Genomic DNA, 16,936 nt, shown 5'->3' on the forward strand with positions numbered 1-16,936 from the left:
ACCCCCATTAAGACCACTACAACCCCCCCCTCCTTCCCCCCCCCATAAACTGCTGGAGATGGGTACCCCCCTTAGCACCCCCATCCATGCCCCCACCCCCCAAACTGGGACCACCCCCCCACCACCCAGCACCACCCACCCCATTGGGGGGGGCTCTATGGACCTAAAGGTGCCCCCCCCCACCAATCCCCCCAGGGCTTGAAGCTTAAACCCCCTCCCCTATGGACCCCCCCATGACATTAATGCCCCCCCCCAGGGTGATGGATGAGGGTCCCCCCCCCCTTTGAGCGTTGCTATGGGGGGGGATGGGACTGGAGCTGCCCCTGTGGTGCCCCAATGGGACAGGGACCCCCCCCCGGTGCCAACCTGAGCCTGTCACTGACCCCCCCCCCATCGCACTGACTACCTCGGGGGGGGGCACAGCACAACCCCCCCCGGTCACTGTGTTCCTATTGGGGGGGCGGTTATGGGGGGGGCGGTTATGGGGGGGGTCTTCTGTCATCCCCTCCCCCCCCGGGGGTTATTTTTGTATCTGGCACTAAAGGTGATTTTACCGGAAAGAGGAGAATTTGGGGGGGGGGGAGGCGATGGGGGTGAGGGGCAGAGGCCGCTGATGCTCGGAGCCGGCATCGTCTGGGGGGGGGGGAGCTGGGAGCCGGGCATGGGATGGGGATGGGGATGGGGATGGGGATGGGGATGGGGATGGGATGGGGATGGGGATGGGATGGGGATGGGGATGGGATGGGGATGGGGATGGGGATGGGATGGGGATGGGATGGGATGTGGATGGAGATGGGATGGGGATGGGATGGGATGGGATGGGTGGCCATGGCAACACCAGAGGGGACCACTGCTGTCACCCTATGGGCTGAAGGGGATGGGATGGGGATGGGGATGGGGATGGGGATGGGGTGGGGATGGGTGGCCATGGCAACACCAGAGGGGACCACTGCTGTCACCCTATGGGCTGAAGGGGACGGGATGGGGATGGGTGGCAGTGTCCATGGCCCCTTCCGGGTCCTTGGCTCCGATCTCTCAGCCCCGATCCCGGTTGGTTTCGGTTCCCCCTCCCCGGCCACGCTCGGTGCTTCCTTCCTGAGCGCTGATGCCAGCGCCAGCCCCTTGTTCCCCCTGCGGCGGCCGGAGCGGGATGGGATGGGACTGGATGGGCAAGGAACCGGTTCAAACGGGTCCAGAGCGATCCAAACCGGGTCAAACGGGTCCAGAGCGATCCAAACCGGGTCAAACGGGTCCAAAGCGATCCAAACCGGGTCAAACGGGTCCAGAGCGATCCAAACCGGGTCAAACGGGTCCAAAGCGATCCAAACCGGGTCAAACGGGTCCAGAGCGATCCAAACCGGGTCAAACGGGTCCAAACTGATCCAGATGGGTCCAAACGTGTTCAAACGGGTCCAAACGTGTTCAAACGGGTCCAAACGGGTCTGAAAGTGTTCAAATGGGTCAAAACCAGTTCAAACCAGTCCAAACTGATCCAAATGGGTCCAGACATGTTCAAAGTGGTCCAAATTGATCCAAATGGGTCCAAACATGTTCAAACGGGTCAAAACCAGTCCAAGCTGTTTCAAACCAATCCAAATGGTTCCAAATGTGTGCAAACTAGTCCAAACTTGTTCAAACTGGTCAAAAGTGATCCAAATGTGTCCAAACTGGTTCAAAGGGGTCCAAACCAGTTCAAAACGGGCCGAAGCAGTTTGCAAAGGTCCAAACCTGGGGCAGGTTCGGGGTCCCGGGGGCAGGTTCGGGGTCCCGGGGTCAGGTTCGGGGTCCCTGGGGGCAGGTTCGGGGTCCCGGGGTCAGGTTCCAGGTCCCGGGGGCAGGTTCGGGGTCCCTGGGGACAGGTTCGGGGCCCCGGGGGCAGGTTCGGGGTCCCCGGGGGCAGGTTCGGGGTCCCGGGGTCAGGTTCCAGGTCCCGGGGGCAGGTTCGGGGTCCCCGGGGGCAGGTTCGGGGTCCCCGGTGCCTGTTCCGGGTCCTTGGCTCCGATCTCTCAGCCCCGATCCCGGTCGGTTCCGGTTCCCCCTCCCCGGCCACCCTCGGTGCTTCCTTCCTGAGCGCCGACGCCGGCGCCAGCCCCGTGCTCCTCCTGCGGCGGCCGCAGCGGGACCCAACGGGACCGGACGGGACCGAACGGGACCGAACCAACGGGACCGGACGGGCAATGGGGCCGGAGCCGCTCTTCCTCCTCCTCCTCCTCCTCCCAGGTCGGTCCCCCCCCCCCTCCCCGGGACCGGCGTTTCCCGGTGCCTGACCCCGGTTCCCCCCGCAGGAGCCTCCGCTCCTCCTCCCCCTCCCCTCGTGCTCCTGCTCGGTACCGACGGCCCCCCCCGCATCGGCTGCTTCGCCCCCAAGCGCTTCTCCGGGAGCGCCTTCGAGCTGCTGGGGGACGGGGCCCGGGCCCCGGTGCGGAGCGTCCCGGCAGAGCCGCACCAGCACACGGCCCAGTTCACCCTGGACGGAGCCGCCGCCGCCTCCCGGTGCTACTGGTGCCGGTACCGGAGCCGCAACGGGAGCGTGTGGGAGACATCGGAGCTCAGCGAGGGGATCGCGGTGACCGGTGCGGGATGGGGATGGGATGGGGATGGGATGGGGATGGGGATGGGATGGGGATGGGATGGGGATGGGATGGGGATGGGATGGGATGGGATGGGGATGGGATGGGGATGGGGATGGGGATGGGGATGGGGATGGGGATGGGATGGGGATGGGGATGGGGATGGGATGGGGATGGGGATGGGATGGGATGGGGATGGGGATGGGATGGGATGGGGATGGGATGGGGATGGGATGGGATGGGATGGGGATGGATGGGGATGGGATGGGATGGGATGGGATGGGATGGGGATGGATGGGGATGGGATGGGATGGGATGGGATGGGATGGGATGGGATGGGATGGGGATGGATGGGGATGGGATGGGGATGGGATGGGATGGGGATGGGATGGGGATGGGGATGGGGATGTGATGGGATGGGGGTTGGGGTTGATCCCCGTTCCCGACGGGGCAGCCCCAAGCAGCTCCCTCGCTCCCTGCCCGCAGGCTCCGCTGACGCCGGGTGCGGGATCCCCGGCTCCGAGCCCCGCGGCTCCGCGGCCGCTCCGGGGGCCCCGCGGCTCCTCCCGCTGCTCGCCCTGGGGCTGCTCGGGGCGCTCTGAAGGGGCGGGACCGGGGCGGGGGGAACGCCTGGGGCCGCCCCCGCCTCTTCCTGCTCCTCCTTCCCCTCCCTCCGGTGCCCCCATCCCGGTGCCCCCTTCCCGGTGCCCCCTTCCCGGTGCTCCCTTCCCGGTGCTCCCATCCCGGTGCCCCCATCCCGGTGCCCCCATTCCGGTGCCCCCTTCCCGGTGCTCCCATCCCGGTGCTGTCCGGTCCCGGTTCAATAAAGGTCTTGGTGCCGGTACCGGATGTGGTGCTGGACCCCCCCCTGCGTCCTTGATCCCGGTCCTGGTCCCTCCATCCCCGTTCCTGTTCCTGATCCCTGCGTCCCCTTCTGGTTCCATTCCCAGTCCCGGTTGTGATCCCAGTCCCGATTCTATTCCTGCTTCCCAGTGCTGGTCCCGGTCCTGGTCCTGTGATCCCATTCCCGACCCTGTTTCTGATCCCATTCCCGTTCCCAGTTGTGATCCATTCCTGGTTCCAGTCCCATTCCCAGTCTCAGTGGTGATCCCATTCCAGATTCCATTCCCAATCCCGTTACCATTCCCAGTCTCAGTTGTGATTCCATTCCTGATGCCGGTCTCATTCCCGGTCCCAGTCCCAGTTGTGATCCCATTCCCACTCCCATTCCCTATCTCATTCCTGCTCCCATTCCCAGTCTCCATTCCCGATCCCATTCCCAGCTGTGATCCCATTCCTGATCCCGTTCCCAATCCCATTCCTGATTCCTCTCCCATTCCTAGTTCTGCTTGTGATCCCATTCCTGGTTCTGCTCCCATTCCCGGTTCAGGTTGTGATCCCATTCCCACTCCCATTCCCACTCCCATTTCCGCTCCCATTCCCGATCCCATTTCCACTCCCATTCCCATTCCCTGTCCCCATTCCCGTTCCCATTCCCTGTCCCCATTCCCTGTCCCCATTCCCTGTCCCCATTCCCTCTCTCATTCCCGTCCCCATTCCCGTTCCCATTCCCTGTCCCCATTCCCTGTCCCCATTCCCATCCCCGTTCCCATTCCAGTCCCCATTCCCATTCCCGTTCCCGTCCCCATTCCCGTCCCCATTCCCATTCCCTCTCCCATTCCCTCTCCCATTCCCGTCCCCATTCCCTGTCCCCATTCCTGTCCCCATTCCCTGTCCCCATTCCCTGTCTTCATTCCCATTCCCGTTCCCATTCCCGTTCCCATCCCCATTCCCTGTCCCCATTCCCGTCCCCCTTCCCTCTCCCTCCCCTCGTCCTCCACCCAGCAGGGGGCGCTGTTCCCCCCGCGGTGGCCGCCGCCGGGCGGGAGGGGGCGTGTCCCGGCGGCGGAGGGGGCGTGTCCTGCGCGCGGCGCCTCAAGATGGCCGCGGTGTCGGTGTTCGCCGGCGTGCGGCTCCTCACGATCGGGGACGCCAATGGCGAGCTCCAGCGGCACCAGGAGCAGCAGCCGCTGCGCCTCGAGGTCCGCACCGGGCCCGACAGCGCCGCCATCGCGCTCCACGGCCGTGAGTGGGGACGGGGGGGACCCGAGTGGGGCCTGGGGGGGATAATGGGGGGGGGGCGGTGGGAGGGGGAGGGGGAATATAGGGTTATATGGGGGGGTGGGGCTGGGGGGGGCTATGGGGGTCTATGGAGGCTCTATGGGTGTCTGTGGGGGGGCTATGGGGGCCTGTATGGGGTCTATGGGGGGGCTATGGGGGTCTGGGGTGGTCTATGGGGGACTATGCGGCCTCTATAGGGGTCTGTGTGGGGTCTATGGGGTTCTATGGGGGTCTGTGGGTCTATGGGGGGGCTATGGGGGTCTGTGTGGGCTCTATGGGGGCCTATGGGGGTCTGTGGGGGTTCTATGGGGGTCTGGGGGGGGCTATGGGGTGCTATGGGGGTTTCTGTGGGATCTCTAGGGGTCTGTGGGGGGGCTATGGGGGTCTGTGGGTGTATGGGGGGGCTATGGGGGTCTTTGTGGGCTCTATGGGGGCTTTCTGGGGGTCTGTGGGGTAGCAACGGGGGTCTGTGTGGGGTCTGTGGGGCTCTATGGGGGTCTATGGAGGGTATGGGGGTCTGTGGGGGATCTGTGGGGTGTCTATGGGGGGGTTGGTCTATGAGGGGGTCTGTGGAGGTTCTGTGTGGGGCCTGTGGGGGTCTGCCTGTGTCTATGGGGGGGCCTATTGGGGGGTCTATGTGGGTCCATGCGTCCCTATGGGGGGGGTCCATGCGTCCCTATGGGGGGGGGTCCATGCGTCCCTATGGGGGGGGGTCCATGCGTCCCTATGGGGGGGGGCCCATGCGTCCCTATGGGGGGGGTCCATGCGTCCCTATGGGGGGGGGTCCATGCGTCCCTATGGGGGGGGGGTCCATGCGTCCCTATGGGGGGTCCCCCTTCCCCCCGGAGCTTCCTTCCCGCCCCCCCTTTTCTGGCTCCTTTGTGTTGGTGGAGGGGGGGGCTCCGTTCCCCCCCATCCCCTGCATCCGGTGCCTTCTGTGCCGGTGCTGGCTCCGCCGTGGGTCCCAGCCCCAGAAGTGGATGTGTGGGGCTCTATGGGGGGGTCCTCACCCTCGTGTCCCCCCCCAGCCGAGGACGTGTGCGTGTTCAAGTGCTCCGTGTCCCGTGAGACCGAGTGCAGCCGCGTGGGGAAGCAGTCGTTCATTGTCACCCTGGGCTGCAACAGCGTCCTGCTCCAGTTCGCCACCCCTGCTGGTGCGATATGGGATACTGGGATACGGGATACAGGATACGGGATACGGGATACAGGATACGGGATACGGGATACAGGATACGGGATACAGGATACTGGGATATGGGATATGGGTACAGGATACAGGATCTGCGTGGGGAAGCAGTCGTTCATCGTCACCCTGGGCTGCAACAGCGTCCTGCTCCAGTTCGCCACCCCCGCTGGTGCGCAGCGGGATACTGGGATACCAGATATGAGATCTGGGATATGGGATGGGGCACTGGGATGTGGGATCTGGGATGTTGCACCGGGATGTGAGATGCAGCACCGGGATGCAGGATGCAGCAGTGGGATGCGGCACTGGGATGTGCGATGCGGGATGCGGGATGAAGGATGCGGCACTGGGATGCGGCACTGGGATGTGCGATGCGGGATGCAGGATGAAGGATGCGGCACCGGGATGGGGTTTGATGGGGTTTGACCCCCCCTTTCCCCCCTGGCAGATTTCTGCTCCTTCTACAACATCCTCAAGAACTGCCGCGGGCACAACACAGAGCGCTCCGTGTTCAGCGAGCGCACCGAGGAGTCCTCGGCCGTGCAGTACTTCCAGGTGGGGCCCGGTGCAGCGCGGGGCTGGTGCTGAGCGTGGTGCTGGATATGGTGCTGGTGCTGAGCACGGTACCAGTGCTGAGCATGGTGCTGAGCATGGTGCTGGATACAGTGCTGGTGCTGAGCACGGTACCAGTGCTGAGCATGGTGCTGAGCGCGGTGCCGGTGCTGATTGCGATGCTGAACATGGTGCTGGTGCTGAGCATGGTACTGGTGCTGAGCATGATGCTGAGTGCGGTGCCAGTGCTGAGCACAGTGCTGAATGCAGTGCTGGACATGGAGCTGGTGCTGATCACGGTGCTGAGCGTGGTACCGGTGCTGATCACGGTGCTGAATGCGGTGCCAGTGCTGAGTGTGGTGCTGGACACGGTGCTGAGCGTGCTGCTGGTGCTGGACGTGGTGGTGGTGCTGATTGCGGTGCTGGACGTGGTGCTGGTGCTGATCACGGGGCTGAATGCGGTGCCAGTGCTGAGTGTGGTGCTGGACGCGGTGCTGAGCGCGGTGCCCGGGCTGATCATGATGCTGAGCGTGGTGCCCATCACGGTGCCAATCACGGTGCCGGTGCTGGTTGCAGTGCTGAGCACGGTGCTGGTGCTGATCCCGGTGCTGGTTGCGGTGTTGATCATGGTGCTGAGCACGGTGCCGGTGCCGATCACGGTGCCGATTGCAGTGCTGATCATGGTGCTGGTTGCGGTGCCGGTGCTGATCTCGGTGCTGATCTCGGTGCCGGTGCTGGTCTTGGTGCCGGTGCTGATCTTGGTGCCGAGCATGGTGCCGGTGCCGATCTTTGCCCGGTTGCGCTCCGCAGTTCTACGGGTACCTGTCGCAGCAGCAGAACATGATGCAGGATTACGTGCGGACGGGCACGTACCAGCGCGCCATCCTCCAGAACCACAGCGACTTCAAGGACAAGGTCCGGTGCTGCCGGGAGTGGGGGCGGGATCGGGAACCGGGGGTGGGAACAGAGCCATGGATGGGCACAGCCGGGACTGGGAATGGGACCAGAACTGGTGCCGGGAACAGGAGCATGAATGGGCACAATTGGGAATGGGACTGGGAATGAGACCAGAACCAGTGCTGGGAATAGAAGCAGGACCAGCCCTGAGAACCGTGATCAGGAATGGAATCGGGAATGGGATCACAACTGGGACTGGGAATGGAAGCAGGATCAACATCAGGGTTGGGAACCAAGATCAGGAACAGGACCGTGGATGGGCACCAGAATTGGAAGCAGGAATGGGATTGGGAAGATGGCTGGGATCAGGACCTGGATTGGAAAGCGGGATGGGAGACTGGGATTGGGAATGGGATTGGGATGGAGGGACCAGGTTTGGGATCATGATACTGGGATTGGGAAACAGGATCAAGAACCGGGATCAAGGGCGTGCACCTTTATGGCACCGGGACGGGAGCACCGGGAAGGGGGCACCGGGATGGGAGCACCGGGAAGGGGGCACCGGGATGGGAGCACCGGGATGGGAGCACCGGGAAGGGGGCACTGGGATGGGAGCACTGGGATGGGGGCACCGGGATGCAGATAATGGACCCAGCACTGGTTCTTCCCCCGTCCCCCCAGATCGTGCTGGACGTTGGCTGCGGCTCCGGGATCCTCTCGTTCTTCGCGGCCCAAGCCGGCGCCAGGAAGATTTACGCGGTGGAAGCCAGCACCATGGCCCAGCACGCCGAGGTGGGCACCGCGCCGCAATGCACCGGTGGTGATGGTGGTGGTTGGGGGGGGATCCTCATTGCCAAACCCCCCCTTCCCCATTGCTTTCCATTGCCCCCCATCGCAGGTGCTGGTGAAGAGCAACAACCTGACGGAGCGCATCGTGGTGATCCCCGGCAAGGTGGAGGAGGTGGCGCTGCCGGAGCAGGTGGACGTCATCATCTCGGAGCCCATGGGCTACATGCTCTTCAATGAGCGCATGCTCGAGAGCTACCTCCACGCCAAGAAGTACCTGAAGCCCAGCGGTGAGGCCGCGGCACCGGCGCCGGCACCGGTTCCACCGCATCCACCCCCCCCCCCCCCGTCCAACCGATGTCCTCCCCTTTGCCCCCCCATAGGGAACATGTTCCCCACCATCGGCGATGTCCACTTGGCCCCGTTCACCGACGAGCAGCTCTACATGGAGCAGTTCACCAAAGCCAACTTCTGGTGAGCACCACGGGGGGGGTCCAGCACCAGCCCCATCCTAACCCTTTCCTGACCCCCCCTCCATCCCCATTGACCCTATTGTTGAGGGGGGTCCATCCCCATCATTGTCCCAACCCTTCCCTGGCCCCCCCTCCATCCCCATTGACCCCATTGCTGAGGGGGGTCCATCCCCATCCCCATCCCAACCCTTCCCTGACCCCCCCCTCCATCCCCATTGACCCCATTGCTGAGGGGTGTCCATCCCCATCCCCATCCCAACCCTTCCCTGGCCCCCCCTCCATCCCCATTGACCCCATTGCTGAGGGGTGTCCATCCCCATCCCCATCCCAACCCTTCCCTGGCCCCCCCTCCATCCCCATTGACCCCATTGCTGAGGGGTGTCCATCCCCATCCCCATCCCAACCCTTCCCTGGCCCCCCCTCCATCCCCATTGACCCCATTGCTGAGGGGTGTCCATCCCCATCCCCATCCCAACCCTTCCCTGGCCCCCCCTCCATCCCCATTGACCCCATTGCTGAGGGGTGTCCATCCCCATCCCAACCCTTCCCTTCACCCCCCTCCATCCCCATTGACCCCATTGCTGAGGGGGGTCCATCCCCATCCCAACCCTTCCCTGGCCCCCCCTCCATCCCCATTGACCCCATTGCTGAGGGGGGTCCATCCCCATCCCCATCCCAACCCTTCCCTGGCCCCCCCTCCATCCCCATTGCCCCCATTGCTCTATGCCCCCCCATGGCAGGTACCAACCCTCCTTCCACGGCGTGGACCTCTCAGCGCTGCGCGGTGCCGCCGTGGATGAGTATTTCCGGCAGCCCGTGGTGGTGAGTGCACCCCGAACCCCCATTGGGTGCTGGGGGGGGGGGGGCCTGCCCATTGACCCCCCCTTTTTGTCCCATCCCCCCCAGGACACCTTCGATATCCGCATTTTAATGGCCAAATCGGTCAAATACACCGTGAACTTCCTGGAGGCCAAGGAGGGCGACTTGCACAGGTTGGTGGTAACGGGGGGGGGGCACCCCAAAGCCTCTTTTTGGGGTCCCCCCCATGATTCCAGCCCCATTGTGCCCCTATAGGATAGAAATCCCCTTCAAGTTCCACATGCTGCACTCGGGGCTGGTCCATGGCCTGGCCTTCTGGTTCGATGTCGCCTTCATCGGCTCCATGTACGTGCAGGGGTTGGGGGGGGGGTTCCTCCTCCTCTTCCTCCTCCTCATCTTCCTCTTCCTCCCCCCCCAGCATGACCGTGTGGCTCTCGACGGCCCCCACCGAGCCCCTGACCCATTGGTACCAGGTCCGGTGCCTCTTCCAGTCGCCGCTGTTTGCCAAAGCCGGGGACACACTCTCAGGGACGTGTCTGCTCATCGCCAACAAGAGGTGAGGTGGGGGGGGGTCCCCGTCCCACTGCATCCCAGTGCATCCCAGTGCATCCCATTCAGCTGCATCCTATCCCCATCCCATCCCACTGCATCCCATCCCCATCCCATCCCAGTGCATCCCATTCAACTGCATCCTATCCCCACCCCATCCCAGTGCATCCCATCCCCATCCCATCCCCATCCCATCCCATCTGCATCCCACTGCATCCCACTGCATCCCATCCCCATCCCATCCCAGTGCATCCCATCCCAGTGCATCCCATCCCCATCCCATCTGCATCGCATCCCACTGCATCTCATCCCCATCCCACACCATCCCCATTGCACCCCATCCCATTCCACCACATCCCATCCATATCCCGCCCCCATCCCACCCCCCTCCTACTGCATCCCACCCGCATCCCAGTGCATCCCATCCCATCCCCATTCCCCCCCATCCCCATCCCTCCCCCATCCCACCCCTGTATCCTTACCCAGCCGCTGGCCCCATTTGGTTGTGCCGCGGTCCCTGGGTACCGGGCGCTGGCACCAGGAATAGCTCACGGTGATGGTGTTGGGGGGGGGCTGATCCAGTTTGGGGGGGGCCCAGTTCTGGAGCTGTATTTATAGCCCCTGATGCAGGCAATGAGCACCCAGGTGCCAGAACCCCCCCATCCCCCCCAGTGCTTTGTGTTGGGGGGGGTTTGGGGGGGTCCCTTCCACCCCTGGGGGCTCTCACCCCTTGTCCCCCCCCAGACAGAGCTACGACATCAGCATCGTGGCCCAGGTCGACCAAACCGGCTCCAAGTCCAGCAACCTCCTGGACCTGAAAAACCCCTTCTTCAGGTGGGGGGGGGCACAAAGGGGGGTTGGGGGGGTGCCCAGGACCCCCCCATTGCTCATCCCCCCCCCCCCCCATGTGCAGGTACACGGGCACGACGCCGTCGCCCCCCCCCGGCTCCCACTACACGTCCCCATCGGAGAACATGTGGAGCACGGGCAGCACCTACAACATGAGCACGGGCATGGCTGTGGCCGGTGGGTGCTGGGGTCATGGGGGGGGCACCCTAATGGGGAGGGGGGGTTAAACCCCGCTTTGGGGTCTCACCGCCCCCCCTTCCTCTTTGCCCCCATAGGGATGCCAGCAGCCTACGACCTGAGCAGCGTCATCGCCGGCGGCTCCAATGTCGGCCACAACAACCTCATCCCCTTAGGTGGGGTTTGGGGGGGTTTATGGGGGGACACAGGAGAGCACCCCCATATCCACCTTAAACTCACCCCAAATCCTTCCATCTATCCCCCCCCCAAGCCAACACCGGCATCGTCAACCACACTCACTCCAGGATGGGCTCCATCATGAGCACCGGCATCGTTCAAGGTACAGCCCCCCCCAGACACCCCAGAATCCCCCCCGACACCCCAAAACCCACCCCAGATACCCCCAAACCCACCCCAGATACCCCAAAACCCACCTCAAACACTCCAAAACCCGCCTCAATCCCCCCAAACCCACCTCAAACACCCCAAAACACCCAAAACCCACCTCAACCCCCCCAAACCCACTTCAAAGCCCCCAAAACCCACCTCAAACACCCCAAAACACCCAAAACCCTCCTCAAAGCCCTCAAACCCCACCCCAAACACCAGTAAACCCACCCCAGATACCCCAAAACTCACCTCAAACCCCCCAAAACACCTAAAAGTCTCCTCAACCCCCCCAAAACCCCCCCCAACCCCCCTCAAACCACCCCAAAACCCCCCCAACACCCCAAAACCTTCAATCCTCTTCAAGCCCCCCAAACTCCCCCCACCTCAAACACCCCAAAACTCCTCATTAAACCCCCCAAAAAACACCCCCTTAACCCCCCCATCCCTCTCTTTAACCCCCCCTCCTCCCCCGGTTCCCGCAGGCTCCTCCACGGCGCAAGGGGGCGCTGTCTCCAGCGCCCATTACCCGCTCAACAGCCAGTTCACCATGGGCGGCCCGGCCATCTCTATGGCGTCGCCCATGTCCATCACCACCAACACCATGCACTACGGCAGCTGAGGCTGCGCGGATCGGCCCCAACCAAAACCGGGGGGGGACGGGGGGGGCAAACCCCAAAACACCCCCACTCCCTCCCCCCCTTCCTCCTCCTCTCTCTTTCAGCGCTCATTTTTGGGGTATTTTGGGGGTTTTTTATTAATGAATGGGCAGGAATGGGGGGTGGAGGTGTCCCCCTCCCCTCGGAATGTACCAAACGCTCCCGGTTTGGGGGGTGGAGGGGAACAGGAAGGTTCCATCTGTGCCCCCTCCGCCCCCCCCCGTTCCTTAAGGGGGCTATGGGGGCTCCTCCACCCCAGTGCCATGGGGGCGGAAGGGGGGGGGCAGCCCCTCGCTGTGGCTTCAGTGCTGAATAAATGGGGGGGGGTTTGCAAGCGCCGAGCCCCAATGGTGTACGATGGACCCCCCCATAGAGAATGGGACCTCCCGTAGACAATGGGGACCCCCCCATAGAGAATGGGACCCCCCATAGACAATGGGGACCCCCCCATAGAGAATGGGGACCGCCCATAGACCATGGAGACCCCCCCTATAGGGAATGTGTACCCCCCTATAGACAATGGGGACCTCTCCCATAGAGAATAGGACCCCCCCCCCATAGACAATGGAGACCTCTCCCATAGACAATGGGACCCCCCGCCAGCGCCCTGCGATGCTTCCGCCCGGTCCGCCCCCCCTTCCGGTCCCCCCCCGCCGCCGTGGTTCCGCCCGGTCCGTCCGCGCCTCCGTCCCGCCGGGGTCTCTTCCGGTCATGGCGGCGGCCGCGGTCGGGGCCGGCCGCGGTCTCTGGGCGTGGATGGCGCGAACCCGCCTCGGTGAGGAGGGGGCACTTGGGGGGCAGCGCAGGCACTTATGGGGCTGGGGGGGGTGGGAGCACCTCAGGGCTCCATTGGGGGAACGGGGCCTTTGGGTTCACTTGGGGGGCAGCCGGGTTCTATGGGTTTTCTTGGGAGGCAACTAAACTCTATGGGTTCACTTAGGGGGCAGCCGGGTTCTATGGGTTCACTTGGGGGGCAACTAAACTCTATGGGTTCACTTAGGGGGCAGCCGGGTTCTATGGGTTCACTTGGGGGGCAGAGGGCTCTGTGGGTTCACTTGGAGAGCAGCCGGGTTCTGTGGGTTCACTTGCGGGGGAAGCAGGACTCTTGCTTTAGCTTAGGGGGAGAACTGCGTCCCCTGCGTTCACTTGGGGGAGAGCAGGACCAATGAGTTCAGTTGGGAGCCACTTATGGGGCAGCTGGGCCCTCTAGGGCTCACTTCTGGGGCAGCTGGGGCCCCTTGGACTCACTTCTGGGGCAGCTGCGCCCTCTAGGGCTCACTTATGGGTCAGCTGGGGCCCCTTGGACTCCCTTATGGGGCTCTAAGGGCTCCCTTATGGGGCTCTAAGGGCTCCCTTATGGGACAGCTGCGCCCTCTTGGGCTCCCTTACGGGGCAGCCAGACCCTGCCTCCCCTCACTCCCCCCCCGCTGCTCAGGGCGCTGGTGCTCGGCGCTGCTGCAGGACTACGCGGCGGCGCTGCGGGAGACGGCTCAGGGCGCTCGGCGGCGCCCGTTGGCCTCGGCGGTGACGGTGGCGGCGCTGGGCGCGGTGACCGCGTGCGGGGCCTCGGTGCCCAGCGCCGACTCCTTCGAGGCGGCCGCGGTGGAGGCCGCGGGGTCGCTGCTGCTGCTGAGCCCCGGTACCCGCAGCCCCGATGCCGAGCGCCACGTTCAGCGCCTGCTGCGGCGCCGCGAGGCCGGGCGCCTGCGCTACCGGCACCTCGTGCTGCTCGCCGTGGTCTACGAGGCCCCGCCCGGCACCGGTGCCGGTGCCCAGCTCTACTCCAGCCGGTGCCGGTACCTGCGGCCGCCGTGGCGCCAGGCCCCTGCTCGCCTGCTGGACGTGGGCTTCTGCGGGCGCTGGTGGCTGCTCCGGCACCGGCTCCGCGACTGCGACGTCAACGAGGACGAGTTCCGGGCGCTGCCGCCGCGCCTGCGCCGCCTGGAACCGCGGCAGCTCCGCTCCGAGCACAACGAGAGGCTCTTCCTGCGCAAGTACGAGCCCGCGGCGCTGGGCACCGGTGACCAGGAGGAGGAGGAGGAGGCCTGAGGAGCCGTGGAGACAATGAGGGGCGAAGGAGATGGAGAGCACCGAGTGCAGCCATGGCCAACATGGACCCATGGCACTGAATGGGGTGGGATCCATTCAATACAACTGGCCCCAGCACCACCGAGATCACCACAGCCCCATGGCACTGAATGGGGTGGGATCCATCCAATACAACCGGTCCCGGCACCACCATGGACCCATGGCGCTGAATGGGTTGGGATGCATCCAATCTAGCCGTTCCCAGCACCACCGTGGACTCATGGCACTGAATGGGGTGGGACCCATCCAATACAACCGTTCCCAGCACCACCGTGGACCCATGGCTCTGAATGGGGTGGGATCCACCTAATCCAGCTGTTCCCAGCACCACCATAGACCCATAGCACTGAATGGGTTGGGATCCATCCAATCCAGCCGTTCCCAGCACCACCGAGATCAGCACGGCCCTATAGCACTGCATGGGTTGGGATCCATCCATCCCAGCCATTCCCAGCACCCATGGGCTGGGAACGTTTCCAGGGATGGTGGCTCCAGCAGTGCCCTGGTTCCAATGGTGCCCGCTTATCTCCAGCTGGGTCATCCCGTTCTGTTATCGTTATCCCGTTCTGTTATCCCTTGGGAGCAGCCCCTGCTCCTGTCCCCATCAAGGCCCCCATTGCCCAGCCCGGGGCATTCCCTGCCCTGGGCCCACAGCCCAATCCCCATGGGTTCCAGCCGTGCCGGTGAATGAAGCTCTCGGTGCCTCTGAGCCCATGTCCGGTCTCTCTTGCTCCCCATTCCCCTTCAGTCCCCCTCTATTTCCCCCTATTCCAACCCGGTTCCCTTCATTCCCTCCCATTCCCCTTTATTCCCCCTGTATTTCCCCCTATTCCAACCCAGTTCCTTTCATTCCCTCCCATTTCCCTTTATCCCCCCTCTATTTCCCCCTATTCCAACCCAGTTCCCTTCATTCCCTCCTATTTCCCTTTATTCCCCCTCTATTTCCCCCTATTCCAACCCAGTTCCCTTCATTCCCTCCCATTTCCCTTCATTCCCCCTCTATTTTCCCCTATTCCAACCCAGTTCCCTTCATTCCCTCCCATTTCCCTTTATCCCCCCTCTATTTCCCCCTATTCCAACCCAGTTCCCTTCATTCCCTCCCATTCCCCTTTATCCCCCCTCTATTTCCCCCTATCCCAACCCAGTTCCCTTCATTCCCTCCCATTTCCCTTTATTTCCCTTTCTTTCCCCCCATTTTCCTGCATTTCTTCCTATTTCCCCCCATTTCCCTTTGGTCTGTCCTATTTCCTTTCATTTCCCCCCCATTTCTTTCTATTTTCTTCTATTTCCCATTATTTCCCCCATTTCTCACTGTTCTCTATTCCCCATTATTTCCCTCATTTCTATTTTCTCTATTTCCCATCATTCCCCCCCACTTCTCTCTATTTTCCCATTATTTCCCCTTATTTCCCCCATTTCTCTCTCTTTTCCCTCTATTTCCCATTATTTCCCCCATTTCCCTCATTTCTATTTTTCCCATTATTTCCCTTTATTTCCCATTATTTCCCCCATTTTTCTCTATTTTCCATAGATTCCCATTATTTCCCCCATTTCCCTCATTTATATTTTCCCATTATTTCCCTTTATTTCCCATTATTTCCCCCATTTTTCTCTATTTTCCATAGATTCCCATTATTTCCCCCATTTTTCTCTATTTTCCATCTATTTCCCATCTTCTCCCCCATTTCTATTTTTCCCATTATTTCCCCCATATCTCTCTTTTTCCAATTATTTCCCATTATTTCCCCTATTTTTCCCCATTTCTATTTTTCCCATTATTTGTTTCCCCCATTTTTCCCCACTTCTCCGTATTTTCCCATTATTTCCCCCATTTCTATTTTTCCTATTATTTCCCCTATTTTCCCCCATTCCTCTATGTTTTTCCCATTATTTCCCCGTTTCCCCCGCCCCTCCCTCCGCCGCAGTGCCGCTCTCACTGCGCACGCGCGGAACGGAGAAAGGGGGGGCGCGTGTGTGAGCGGGGGAATCGCGCGAGCGCGCCTCCCATTGGCCTCCGCGAGCGGAGTGGGCGGGGCCGCAGGCCCCTTCTCCCCTCCTCCCATTGGTTCCCTCTGCCCCGCCAATGGGCGAAAGGAGAGGGGGCGTGTCCTCCACTGCAGCGAGTGCGCCCCTTTCCCTCCCTCTCATTGGCCCGCGCTGTTGGAGCGGGGGTGGGTGGAGCGCCGCTATTGGTCCGGAGGGGAGTGAGGGGCGGGACGAGGAGCGAGCAGCGCCGCGCACGCGCGCTGGGCGGGCTGCGGCGGGCGCGCGCTCCCTCAGGCGACTCCGGCGGCTCCGCCGGGTCCTTTGTTCCCCCCCCCTGCACCGGGCCCGGTCCCGTTCCCGTTCCCGAGGCTCCGGTCCCGGCTCCGGTCGCGGTCCCGGCCGAGCCGAGGCCCCGCCCCCCCCGCGATGGGAGCTGCGAGCGGTGAGCGCTGGGGGGGGGGATCCGCGCGTCCCCGTGGGCCTCTGCCGCCATCCCCGACCTCCCCATCCCCCCCCATTCATGTCTATGGGGGGCAGAGACACCCATTTACCTTCCTCCCCCTTTCAGACCCTTCCCCATTCCCCCCCCATCCCCCCTCCGGGGCTTTCTTTGTGCTGCCCCCTCCCCCCCCCCGGGTTGGTTTTTGGGGGTCCCTGGGACTCAGCATCCTCTGACCTTCCCCCATCCCCCACCCTCCATCCCATTCCCCCCCATCCCATCCCGCCCCCCCTAAATCCCTTCCCATTCCCCCAATCCCATCCCATTTCTCCCTCCTCCATCCCATTCCCCCCCCATCCCATTCCCTCCCATCCCATTTCCCCCCATCCCATTCCCCC

At 63.2% G+C, this 16,936-nt stretch overlaps 2 protein-coding genes across 2 annotated transcripts; both read left to right on the forward strand.

Annotated features, from left to right (window-relative positions):
• Window positions 1-4,465: 4,465 nt before the first annotated feature.
• CARM1 (coactivator associated arginine methyltransferase 1) lies at window positions 4,466-12,011 on the forward strand. Its single transcript, XM_061353778.1, has 16 exons — window positions 4,466-4,655; window positions 5,720-5,845; window positions 6,326-6,432; window positions 7,240-7,344; window positions 8,008-8,118; window positions 8,225-8,402; window positions 8,496-8,586; window positions 9,326-9,407; window positions 9,492-9,577; window positions 9,660-9,749; window positions 9,823-9,960; window positions 10,698-10,787; window positions 10,867-10,979; window positions 11,078-11,155; window positions 11,251-11,319; window positions 11,852-12,011. The coding sequence occupies exons 1-16, from the start codon at window positions 4,511-4,513 to the stop codon at window positions 11,986-11,988; spliced, it is 1,746 nt and encodes a 581-aa protein (XP_061209762.1). The 5' UTR covers window positions 4,466-4,510; the 3' UTR covers window positions 11,989-12,011.
• A 682-nt stretch (window positions 12,012-12,693) lies between these two features.
• On the forward strand, window positions 12,694-14,074 carry TIMM29 (translocase of inner mitochondrial membrane 29). The gene is made up of 2 exons (XM_061353760.1): window positions 12,694-12,800; window positions 13,461-14,074. The coding sequence occupies exons 1-2, from the start codon at window positions 12,737-12,739 to the stop codon at window positions 14,072-14,074; spliced, it is 678 nt and encodes a 225-aa protein (XP_061209744.1). The 5' UTR covers window positions 12,694-12,736.
• Window positions 14,075-16,936: the final 2,862 nt, after the last annotated feature.

This window comes from Neopsephotus bourkii, unplaced genomic scaffold, assembly GCF_033783945.1.
Source record: "Neopsephotus bourkii isolate Nb327-2 ecotype Australia unplaced genomic scaffold, CSIRO-AGI_Nbou_v1 NB_694, whole genome shotgun sequence".
Taxonomy (NCBI): domain Eukaryota; kingdom Metazoa; phylum Chordata; class Aves; order Psittaciformes; family Psittacidae; genus Neopsephotus; species Neopsephotus bourkii.

Excerpts from the sequence above, each read along its gene's own strand:
- TIMM29 (XM_061353760.1), top strand. The coding sequence starts at position 12,737 with ATGGCGGCGGCCGCGGTCGGGGCCGGCCGCGGTCTCTGGGCGTGGATG. Across the intron at positions 12,801-13,460 it reads GATGGCGCGAACCCGCCTCG|GGCGCTGGTGCTCGGCGCTG; the intron begins GTGAGGAGGGGG and ends CCCGCTGCTCAG.
- CARM1 (XM_061353778.1), top strand. The coding sequence starts at position 4,511 with ATGGCCGCGGTGTCGGTGTTCGCCGGCGTGCGGCTCCTCACGATCGGG. Across the intron at positions 5,846-6,325 it reads CCAGTTCGCCACCCCTGCTG|ATTTCTGCTCCTTCTACAAC; the intron begins GTGCGATATGGG and ends CCCCCCTGGCAG. Across the intron at positions 9,408-9,491 it reads ATTTCCGGCAGCCCGTGGTG|GACACCTTCGATATCCGCAT; the intron begins GTGAGTGCACCC and ends CATCCCCCCCAG.